General features: G+C 44.9%; 1 protein-coding gene across 1 annotated transcript in view; it reads right to left on the bottom strand.

Moving 5' to 3' along the window:
- RNF150 (ring finger protein 150) overlaps nt 1-4,889 on the bottom strand; it is a 226,589-nt gene extending 221,700 nt beyond the window's left edge. The window contains exon 1 of the mRNA XM_015249494.3: nt 4,366-4,889. Coding sequence (XP_015104980.2) covers nt 4,366-4,864 — 499 coding nt within the window. The 5' untranslated portion in view covers nt 4,865-4,889. The remainder of the gene's footprint in view (nt 1-4,365) is intronic.
- Between the last annotated feature and the right edge of the window lie 7,674 nt (nt 4,890-12,563).

The following is a 12,563-nucleotide window of genomic DNA, read 5'->3' as shown; positions in this document are numbered from 1 at the left end:
AAAATGCATCACTTATTTCTTTAGCATCACAAGTGAGACACTTACCACCACCGTACACTTACAGATCTATGTGTTTATCATACAACTAAAAATAAACAATATATAGATAACTCTTATATTGCTCTGATAAGATTTCAACTTAAGCCAAGAGAAAGCACAAATGTAACAGGAGAATCCTCGAATGTTCACCGACCATCGGAGAGCGCTGGGACACCCTGTCTCTAAATCACAGAAACAACAAGCAGAAATTGGCATGGTGGCGCTGGCCTTTAAAGCAGGAGAGGATAAATAAACAGCTCTTTCCTCAGGCTGCCAGGGCCTCAGGGAGCCCTGGGGGTCTGGTGATCCACGCTGTGGCTCCTGTGTGTCACTGTGCACAAGGCTTACAAAGATTAGCGTGTACTGACAGCTATGTGCCAACTACAATCATAAGCACATACGTGGATTGACTCATTTGATGCCCATAACAACCAGCTGAGGTTCCCCCATCTCACAAATGGGGAAACTGAAGTCCTGAGAGGCTGAGTAACTTGCTCACAGATCCACAGCGAAAAAGTAACAGAGCCAGGACACACATGCAAGCGGTTGGCTACAGGCTGCGATCCTGATTGACCGCTTCTCCAAACTGCCTCTAAAAATAACCATTAGTTATCAGAGAAATGCACACGAAAACCTGAAAGCCCCAATGAATACACCACTTCACAACCTCATGGCCAGAATCCAGGATAGATGACGATGAGAGCTGATGAGCATGTGGAGAAATTGGAGCCCCCGTATGCTCCTGGAGGGAATGTGAAATGATGTGTTTCTTTGGAAAACAATCTTGTAGTTCCCCAACAATTTAAGCCACAGCGTTGCCATATGACTCAGAAATTTCGCTCCTGGATATATAACCAAGATAAATGTCAGCACACAAACTTGTCCATGAATGTCCACAGTTGCAGTATCCACAATAACCAAAAAGTGAAAAGAACCTAAGTGTCCATTAATCGATGAAATTAAAAATGTGGTAAATACATACAATGAAATTCTATTTGGCAACAAAAAGGAATGCAGTATTGATACCCACTACAGCACTGACGAATCTTGAAAACATTATGCCAAGGGAAAGAGGCCAGTCACAGAAAAACACATATTACTAGATTCCACTCATATGAGATGTCCAGAACAGGCAAATACAGAGAGACAGAAAGTAGATTAGTGGTTCATTAGGGCTGGGAAGTAAACTGCTAAAGGACACTGGGTTTCTTTTTGCAATCAGTGGTGAGGGTCCTATATCTCTGTCAGTACAGTGAACGCTGTTAAATTGTATACTTTAAATGAGTGAATTGTATGATACATGAACTCTCCAATAAGGCTGTCGTACTTTTTAAGAGATTTTAAAAACTGGTTACAAACTAAAACTACTAGTCTGTCCCTGGAGTATGTGTATTTGTGAATGAGAAAGCACAATTGCAGAAGTGTCAGAAGCCCAAAATCATATGTATGGAAAAAAAAATCAGAAAGAAAGGCTATATGGAGAGATAAATTAGGAGTCCAGGATTAGCAGATACAAACTACTAAGTATAAAAAAAACAACAAGGACCTATTGTATAGTACAGGGAACTATATTCAATATTTTGTAATAACTATATATATAATATCTGTAATGGAAAAAAATCTGAAAAAAATATATATGTACTTATATATATATTTATATAGTTGATTCTCTCTGCTATACACCAGAAACTAACATAACATTGTAATCAACTATACTTCAATAAATGTTTTTTAAAAGAAGGGATATATTAAAGGGGAAATGAGTGCTAATTAACTGAATTTCAAGACAGTGGATGTGTTGGGGTTACATCACCCCAAATGCATAGATATTACATGGTGGATTGCACAACTCTAAATTCAGACTTTCTCCTCAACTGAAAGCTATCAGTTCTGAAAATAAAGGATCTAGAGAAGTGAGATTTTTTTTTAAAAAATGCAAATACTGATGTAAACTTTTTGGAGACTCTGAGCTAAACAGTTCAAAATGTAAGGCTCCTCTCATATATTGCATGCCATGTTGACAAAATGAGAATATTTGATTAGCATCTAAAATGTACACTGGACATTTCCTAAGATAAATTTGAATCAGATTTCTAAATTCAACTGGAAAAAGAAAAGTCTTCAAGTACTGGAGCTAAGTGTAAGACACTGACAGCCAGGCTAGTGCTGGCACAGTTTCACATTCAGGCAGAAGTCCTAAGTGAGACGTTTGCCACACTACAGGATCATGTATCTCCTTATAATGAGATTTTAGTAGAAATCAATGCAATCTCTGACCAAAGTGAAGCCAGTCTCCTAATGTGCAGCCTGTCAAATGAGAATATGGAAGCTTCATGGCTACTAGCAGACAGAACATTAACACATTTTTGGAAACAGAACAATTAGATAGTAGAGAATTTCCTTGACATTGTTTAGTCTAATTTTTGAATTATTACTAAGCCCTTTCTTGATTCCCACTCTCTTAGTCAAGTATCATTTCTGTGGAAAATCAGCTTACTGCTTTCTGTAAAAAACAGGCAAGCCATTAATTGATCCAACGTGTTGGCAGTTCTGGAGAACCTTTTTAGACACGGATAAACGATGCCTCTTGTATTCAAAGCCACGAGTTTAGGATTTCATGCTTATGCACAAAGAAACATTTAAAGGATCTGCAAAGTCAACTAACGATTTTGGAATTTAACAACAATAACAACCAAAAAAACCCCTCCTTCACACTCCCTTTGAGGTTTAGACATTAAATGCTTTTAAAGATACTTTACATGACTTAAAGTGCCCTTCCACAGTCCTCCAATGATTATTCTTGAGCATCATGAAGTTTAAGTAGTGCTCCTAGTCTATGACTCAAGGTCAGGGTGCAATCTTTTCTCCTGCAAGACTGTTGAGCTCAAGAAAGTGTATCAAATGTTCCTCAATGCTCTACCCTAACTTTTCTAAGGAGTTAACTGCCTCTCCTCCTCTTCTTTAATGAACGCACTGTCTTATTTTTGGCCTGAGTGTTTGAAGCATTGAACTTTCCCCAGCCCACCTGTTTGTGTTAGGCTGGACAAGTTCCATGTCTAAAACCGCAAACCAACTAACTGTGTATTTCCTTAATAGGTGACATGAGCTCTCAGAATGAAAACTTGTCCCCAAAGAATGCACCCCCACCCCATGTGGCCAAAACTGGGTACTCCATTTCAGTAGCATAACTGTTTATTAAAATCTGGCTTTTAAAGAAAATCAAGCCTTTGATTAGGTGACTCCAGTTAGAAAATGTATCTGTTGCTTCTATTCCCTTCTCTCCCTCTGGATGCCACACCCTCAACCCGGCAACCCCTGTGGGAAGCAGGGCTAGGTAGGTTCTCCAGTGCACAGAAACAAGAAGCGCCCTGGACTCGTGGGGGCAAGGCTGCTAAAACGACATGCTTATGCTGACAAGCCTGGAGAGGACTTTGTTGTTCCTACCACGGAGGCACTGTTACATCAGGCACACGGGTAAACAGCGAGTTTTAGGGCAGTTGTGTGTTTCTAGTCCTGACACACTGAGATTATTAAGAAAAGCTTATTCTTTCTATCCTGTAATCTCATTCTTGCCATTAAGAAAACCTTCAGCATATTTAACCTCCCAAGCAGGCAAAGGAGAACGCGATACTAGAAAAGTAGGCATAACTTTATGGCCACCCTCCTCTTGTCGGCTTGTTGAGGATTGTTATTATTTACCAGCGTGCCCGCCCTTTAGCTTCTCCGGATGACAGCTTGGCAGAGCACAGGACTTTCAGTATTATTTATGACGTGCGTCAACCCAGCGGGTGGCCGGCGGGGGGTGGGAGGACTCTTAATCTCCCACGAAGAGCTGAAACCCAACTTGAGCAAGTTGGTGGTGGTGAGCGCCAGCACCAGTAACCCTACCCACCTCCTGATTACACAAACGCCGGCATCAGGACTATACGGGATGCACACACCCAAGTGCAGAGCTGAGTTATCAGATCTACGGGTTCCAAACAGGTGCGGGGTCGGTCACTAGCGGAGGAGAACATCCGAGCCGTGGCCCCCAAACCCCACCTTCCAGATCCTCCTCGGAAAAGTTAGCCCACCTCGGGCAACCTTCGTCCAAGTGGCGCTAGGCTAAGCGGAACACACTCCCTGGTTCCCCCAAAAGCAGTCGGTCCTTGGAAGCCCCACGAAGTGACGTATAGAAAACTTAGTAGGTCCAGGGCACAGAGAAGCGTCTTTCGCAAAGCACAGACCTCCCAGACAGGAGCTAAGAGGCAGGCGCTGGATCCTTCTCGGTGCCTCCATCCTCGCCGGCTCCCCGTACCCCGCCCCGCGCCCGCCGGGGCCACTTACCTGCGTGGGGCATGGTGATGGTCTCGTTGGTGTTGGAGCCCACGTTGAAGATGACCACGGCGGAGGCGTTCTGCAGGAACGCGTTCCGGATCTTATCTCTGTACGTGCAGTTGCCCTTGGGGATGAGGGCTATCCAGTTCTTGCCGTGGGCTGGGGCGGCGAACTTGGTGTTGGGGTCGCAGGCCAGGCGGTCGTGGGCCGAGCTGGCCATGACCACCTCCCCGCGGGCGTCCTGCTTGGGCGAGTGCTCCCCGTAGCGCCCGCACTCGGTCTTCTCCGTGTGCAGCTCGGCTGTGGTGCTGCCGCTGCCGCCGCCGCCCGCCGCCCCGGCCCCGGGGTCCGGCGCGGGCTCGGCGTAGGTGATGTTCACGAAGGCGGTGTACCATTCCTCCTTCTCGGCCACGGTGAAGTCCAGGCAGAGCAGATGCACGAAACAAAAGGAAAGCAGCCATGTTGAGAGAGCCAGGCTGCGGCACGCTTGGATGAGAGACATTGCCATCTTTCTCCGCCGGGGCCCCCTCCCCGCCCCCCGCGCGCTCCCCCCGAGCCGTCCCTCCTCCCCAGCCCCGGCCAACCCCGGGCCGGCCGCCTCGCCTCCTCCTTCTGCTCCTGCTCACTCCCGGGCCCGAGGGGACGCGGCCGGGACGCGCAGCCGCCGCGGGGACCGGATTCCGAGCGAGCGGATGGCGCCGGCCCCCTTCCCTCTCAGCCGGAGCGCGGCAGTTGCATCTCGCTTCGCGGGCGCCGGAGGGGCGCGGGCGGAGGGGGCGCTTCGGGCTTGCGGCGGAGTCCAGAGGCCAAGCGTCCTGCTCCTTCGCCGGGCTTCTCCTTCTCTCATAGGGGTGGCAGGGGGCCCGGGAGCTTGCGGGGTGGCGTCCGGGCGCCCTGCAGCCCCGGCGGGGGCGGACGCGGCTGCTCGAAGCCCGGAGTGCTGCTGAGGTGTCCGGGCCACCGTCGCCGAGCGCTCGGGCGAGCGGCTCCGGCTGCGGGCGCGGCGGCCGCCACTGCTGCGCCCCGGTTCCCTCCGGCTGCAGGCGCTCGGGTCCTCGCCGCGCCGCCGGCTGCGCCCGCCACTCACTTGCCGCGGGAGGGCCCGGCTCGGGGTAGCCGGAGCAAGCGTGCAGAGAAGACTACGCGGTCTGTGCGTGTGTGTGTCTGTATATGTTTGTGTGTGTGTCTAATGTGTGCATGCAAGGAGGAGCCTAGTGTGATGTCAAAGATTCTGGGCTTCGCTTGCCACGCTCCCTCGGTTTCTCTTTACGGGCAGCAGCGACCCCTGCCGGGGTCATATTCCACCCAGTCTTGAGACTTGGTCCAGTTGGAGGCAAAAGGGGAAGCGATCCCTTTACCCATGAGGAGAGGAACAACTTCCTGTGTCTTAAATGTAGAGAAGTGTGTGTGTGTGTGTGTGTGTGTGTGTGTGTCTCGCAAACAACCCTACCACTTGCAGGAGGAACTGCAGTGAACCCCCTAATTATCCATCCTACGGCCAACAGGGTAAGGCTAGTTGTTAGCGACGTCCTTCCAACACCACGCCTAGAATTCCTAGGGCAGTGACTATCAAACTTCAGTGAACATCAGCATCACTTGGGGGTTGTTCAAACTCGGACTGCTGGGTCCTGCCGCAGAGTTTCTCATTCAGTACACGAGAATATGCTTTTCTAACAAGTTCCCGGGTGATGAGGATGCTGCTGGTCTGGGGACCACTCTGTTAGGATGAGCATAGAAATAGGCTTCTTTCTTCCCATCTGGCAGCAAACATGTGACGTTTGTTTCCCTATAGAATGAGTGTTTCCTAACTCGGTTAAAAAAAAAAAGGAATTGGGTGAGATATTTCTTTACTGTGCTTATTCTGGTTGTCATGACGGGTAACCGAGGATTTAGGGCATCAGTGGTAAGTAAGGCAGGTTTGTTAGGGTTATTATTGTTTACAGTGTATTCTCTAGTTGTGCACAGAGATCACAACTAGTCAACAGAGAGGACAGCCCCTCTAGAGTAGTGTTCTAAAAACGGTGACACAATACAATTCATTGCCTATTGAATGTTTGAGTGGGTGTTATCTTTTCACACCAACAGTTTCCTTGGCTTGAAATACTTGCCATATGAAGTCTCAAAAAACAATTTTCATGTTGGTTCTCAGTTACCCACATTGTACTTCCCAACTGGCACTCTTGCAGAGAACCCAGGACCCAATTCATGATGAAGATTAAAGTCCACCTTTTCTCAAGGACCTTAGTAAGTTTACCAAAACCTGTCCATCAGCACAGCTTCCCTTTCTCCAGAGGCAGTACAAGCAGCTGGCAGCTGTTAGGGGAGAGCAAAGAATCCCAGCTCTACCCAAATTAGAAGCAGGCACAAGAAGAACTACTTAGAAGAATTTGTCTCTTTGGTATTGGATGTGCTGGATTTGTGTGTTTCCCTAACATTCATTTTAGAAAAGAGGCTTCTAGGCAATTGGGACAGTGCTTTTTATAGTGCCTGATGCCAAGAAGGCAGAAGTGGAGATTGCCTGGCTGCTGGTTCCTGAACCACCAGAGATCTGAGAGAGGAGTCCATTAGCTAAAAACCCCCAGTGAAGTTCTGTACAGATGCCTTAAAACCAAAGTGGTTCCCCAAATTTCTCTATCCCTTAACAATTTTTCTTCAGCCACAAAACAGTGAATCTGTGTCATTAAGAATGCATGATGTATAGTTGATTTACAATGTGTGTCGATTAGAAAATTTAAAAAAATTTTAAGATCGTATTTTATAAAACAAAAAATTAACAGCTGAAGGGATGGAAAGATCCAGGAGGTAGCATCCTAGCTGGGAGATGGATTAATTACAGGGGCACTGGGAAAATAAGTAAAATAGTATAATAGGAGCCAGAGTTCTTAGTGTTGGAGAAGGAATTTGTAAATATGGAATGAAAGAACACTATAAAGAACCTCGTGGTGTTGGGTTCAAAATGACTGTGGAATCATGATATATGTACACATATATACACCATATATATTTTCATTCAGAGGCTAGAAGCAATGTACATATTAGGTGGCCAGAAGAGCTTGGTTTCTAAGTACAATCCTCCATTAAATGGAACCAGGGCTGATTCCAGGGCTTAGGCTGGGAAAGTACAAAGTGAGTTTGGAACCTCCTGTAGGAAGTGCTCAAAGCATGATGGGAACCTGCCAAAAGGAAACATAAGTCAGCTGGAAGGAGCTCTCACTGGCCAAATCTGGGACAATTTGTGCATCAAAATAAATAATGATAGTAACTGATTACAATATACTGGATAAAACAGGAATCCATGCTACTATAAGTGAATAAAATAAATAACCATAGAATAAATAAATGGAAAATAAGAGACAGCTCTTCCTTATGGAAGAAGGCTACCTAATAAGATTGATGGAAATAATAAGTCACCATTTGGCAGTGTTGGTTGATTCTGGCAGGAGTTCTCAATGGAGGCTAAGGCTGGTGGGTGGGTGTGTGATGTGAAGCACGATGTTAGCCTAGTCTTAAAGTATCTTCCGAAAAGTACTTATTGATGACAGGGTGGGAAATGGTGAATTTATTGACGAGAACTCTGAGAGACACCAAATTGACCAGGTGATCAAGATTAGCATCACCATTAGGGAACGAGTCACATCATGTGCCTCCTGATGTGATATGCTGAGAGCACAGCATCTTTTCTGCTGCATCCTGCTAAGAATTCACGGCCTGAGCCTGGACGTGGGGAAACACTGGATGGACACACGGTGAGAAGCCTCTTACAGAATGAAAGGTCTATATTCTTTAAAACTCTTAAGCTTATGAGAGACAGAGAAAGAAAGAAAAACCATTTGATTCAAATTGAAGGGGACTTAAGAGATATGACAACTAAATGCAACAAACAATTCTGGATTGGCTCCTGGACCAGATAGGAAAAATAAAAAGTTGTCAAAACACAAATGAGATCTGTGGATTGAATGGTAGTGTCTTACAAATGCTGATTCCCTGATCTGGATGTTTTTATTGTAGCTATGTAGAAGAATGTCCTTGGGCGGGAGATACGTATGCTGAAGTATTTAGTAGTGATGAGGTATTCTGTCTTCACCTTTATCTTAAATGGTTCAGAAAAGAATAGTGATAATCTCTAACATCTTGGTTTCCACTCGTCATTATGTCAGAGAAGCTGAAATCCAGTTCATGATAAAAAGTCCACTTTGGGGGTGGGAGGGTATTCATTTGTTTCCAGCCTTGCACTGGTGGTTCTCCTTTAGCACAATGCTCTTTTTTCCCGATAGCACTGCTCGAACCTGAGCACTGAGCTGGGTATACAGCAGGGAATCAAACAGATAAGGTTCTTGCTTTCATGGAATTTACATTTTGGGGTGGAAGAAACAAGAAAAATTAACTTTTAGATTATGCCAGGTAAAAACAAGTGTTATGAAGGAAAAGGCAGCAGAGTGAAGGAGGGTGACCTATTTTATAGAAGGTGCTGTTTTACATCCGGATCAGCTGCTCTGATGAGGTGAATTTGGAACAAAATACTGAAAGAAGTGAGGGGTCCATGTGTGTACTGGGGGCACTGGCTGCACTAGGAAGAGGGCACCATAAATATAGTGGCCCGGGAGTGAGATTGCATTTGATGTGCTTGGAGAATGGCAAAGAAACCAGTGAGGATGGAGAGGAGTGAGACAAAGATAGAGTGAAGGAGATGAGATCACAGAGATGAGAGGTAGATCGTATGGGGTCTTGTAGTCCAGGCTAAGAATTCTCTTGGATTTTATTTTGAGTGATAAGAAACACCTTTGGAGAGTTTGAAGAAGGGAAGTCACATAGTCTGACATGCAGACTGTGCATCTTTGAACATTTATTCTGACTGTATTGGAACCAGGATGGAAGCAAGGAGAACAAACAGGAAGTATAACCTTAATCTGGAAACAGAAGGTAGTGACTTATGCCAAGAAGGTGGCGAAGTAATTGGATCCTTGATATATTTTCAAAATGGAACAGACAGTATTCTCTGGTGCATTTGAAATAGGGTATGAAAGAAAGAGAGGATTCCAGAAGGACGTGCAGCTAGCAAGGGCAGGAGGGGTGGGGGGCTTTGATTATTTGAAGTCTGACCCCAGGCTAAGGTCTTAAGGGCTATCCTGTTGCTTTGGTATCCTCTTTGTCTTATCTATTCACCAGCTTGTTCATTAACTTGACTCTGACTCGTAACTTCAATTCATTTGCTTCTGGCTAATTTCTTTGTTCACTTCAACTCTCCAGAAGTCACTTCTAACTCATTTGTATTTTCAAAGCCGATTTCCCGGCTACACTGGTGGGCTGTATTGCTCCTCTGAGACTCATACTAGCTCTATAAGCAAAGTAGAAGAATGTTGAGTCCACCAATCCCTGTAACTTCTGATGCAGGTCCTGCAGATGGAAATGGAAGGTTGTGGGGTTTTTTTTATTTTTTATTTTTTGGAGAGTGTGCCTGAAACTAACGATATTTATTTCGTTGTTCTTTGTTCCTTTACTAACTTCTCAAATTTCAGAATAGGATACTTTGTTAAAAAATAATCTTTCTTTTTCTTCTTTTGCTCTTTTGAATTATCAAGTGAGTTCTACTTATTTCAGTCTTTGATATAATTTTGACATATAATTTGGGCTTCTTTACCTTTTTTATTAGCCACAACCCTTCCAAACAACTTTATGTCATGAAATTTTTTGAATAGGTGTGGGAAGTCAGCCTAGAAAAATTCACTTGGGACTTGAGCCAAAACCAGCAAAAACTTTTCCATCACAATCCATCTCTTTCTTTTTCTTTTTCTTAATCATTTTTTTTCATATGGTTGTTCAAATTTTGTTCTAAACTATTACTTTTCATTGGGTATATATTTTTAAACTGGCTTCTTTTCTTTTTGTGTCCCTTTTAAGATCATCTTGTCCTCTTTCACCAGAAACCTGGGATGGGGATGGATGTATCTACAGGCCAGTTCAGAGAATTGCATGCTGACTGACAATAACAGCTGTTACACACAAGCAGCTTTAAACTGTACTTTGTCAAAATTACCAGAGGGGAGAGAATCTAAGCACTCTTCCTGCCCTTGTATAGCTGGCTGTTTAGAAGGATGCTTTTTATGAATAGTTTCCCGTTTACAATGAAGTGCACTCCCACAGGACTGGTAAACAACAATTAGCACAGTTGCGGGAGATAGCCTTAGGAAGGTGTCAGGGTTTTAATCCCAGCTGTGTGCCCAATTTGCTATTTAGGTCAAGCCTGCGGGATGACTACTCATTCATTTTGGCATCCAGGGGAAGTGGTTCCCGGAGCCGCTGCCAGATACCAAAATACGAGGATGCTCAAGTCCCTTATATAAAACGGTGTAGTACCACGAATACAGTCAGCCCTCTGTATCTGCAATTTTTGAATCTGTGGATTCAACCAACCTGCAGATAGACAAGGCAGAGTGTACATTTGATACTAATTCCTAAATGTCCATTGAGCTATAGTCCCACAGACCTGTTGCAAGGTTATGGCGTTAACTATTTTTCCGTTGACTGATTCTCTCACCACATAGTAAGCTCACTGATAAGGAACAAAGGATAGAAAATAACATCTCTTTATTTTTTCCCCATAGACCTGGCCCTGTGCTAGTTTTCATATGAGTCGTCTAGTCTGAATTCTTGCCACAGTGCTGCCAGTGACTCACGTGGACACTCACACCAGTCCCTTCTGAGTCTATTTTCTCTCCTGTAAAATGAAGGTGTTAGAATTGATGATTTCAACAGACTTCCCCTCTTCTTCAGTGGATTTAATGATTCTCTTAATCAAGGTCACATTGGGGAAGCCAGCCACTCAGTACACTTGACAGAACAGGCTTCCTCTCTCTGGAAATGCTCCCCTCTTTGACGGAGTGTGATAAGAATGAAGCTTAGCAGAAGGTCACACCAGCGTGGCCAGCCAGTTCATTCTGTTCTACCATGGAGAGCATTGGGGTGACAAGGGTCAAGGAGAGTTTCCACTCACATCCATTATCACCACCACCACCACCATCATCATCATTGTCAATCTCACTACTGAGCTGATCAGTTTCACTTTAAATTGGTGATGAAAATCTCATACTGGCCCCTCCAACAGCGCTGCACTGTTTCTCCAGTAGGTTCACTTTTCCACTCCCCTTTGACTATTTCATAGCTTTATTCCTGGCACACTTCCTACGCACTTTTTAGTTTCTTACTTAGTTTACCATCTCACCTCAAATTTGATTAGAAAGAAGAGGCCTTCTGAATCAAATTCCTCATCTTCCCACCACCTGATCAAGAAGCAATCCAGTTTTACCCCCATTTTATCCTTCCCCATTGTTTAAATGAAGAAAAAATCCTCCTGCCTATCAATGCCCACACCCCACTTTTGCTTAGAATCTTGTCCCCCTTTGCTTTCCCAAGGACTTGGCTTCTGGGACTGTTGCCTCCCTCTCCCACGTCATTCATCACTTCCTTTTAACTGGAGTATCCAATCAGCACACAGACATGCTCAAGTATCACCCAGAATAAACCTTTCCTACTCTTCCTACTCCTACCTCCTTTCCTCTCTCCTTTTAGAGCAAAATTTTTCAAAAGTGTTGGCTATCGGGACTGTTACCCCATTCCATCCTCCACCCACTATATTCTGTCTTCTGCCCAGATCACTCCCTGAAATGTCTCTGGCCTCCGATGACCACTGATTTGCCAAATCCAATGGAAACATTTCTGCCCTCACTTTATGCAATGTCTCAGCAACACTTGACATGGTCGACCACAGCCTCCTGCTTGAGATGCTCTCCTCTCTTGATTTCCTCAAAACTACTCTTTTGGCTCCTCAGTCTGATGTGTAAATGTTGGGTCCCCTAGGGCTCTGCACCTAAGGGTTCCTAATGATCCCAAGGGTTGCTGTGGCCCTTTTTCTTCATTTTGTACTCTGTTTAGGTGATCTGTTTCCGGTTTTAGGTACCTCGTCTTTGATACCTGATGATAACAGGTGATTCATGAAACTATTTTCTTGGAGCCTCAAACTCACTTATCATCTCGTCGCCTAATTTACATGTGCGTGTTGATGATTTATGGACATCACAAAAGTAATCTCTCAGATTCTGAGCTCCTAGTTTCTCCCATTCTCGTGTTCGTCATATAGAGATTGGCACTATCACCCACTCAGGGACTCAAGCCAGGAGTTCTGCTTGATTCCTCCCTTTTCCTCACCAGTA

This window comes from Vicugna pacos, chromosome 2 (assembly GCF_048564905.1).
Source record: "Vicugna pacos chromosome 2, VicPac4, whole genome shotgun sequence".
Taxonomy (NCBI): domain Eukaryota; kingdom Metazoa; phylum Chordata; class Mammalia; order Artiodactyla; family Camelidae; genus Vicugna; species Vicugna pacos.
This window is presented reverse-complemented; position numbering and strand designations above follow the sequence as displayed.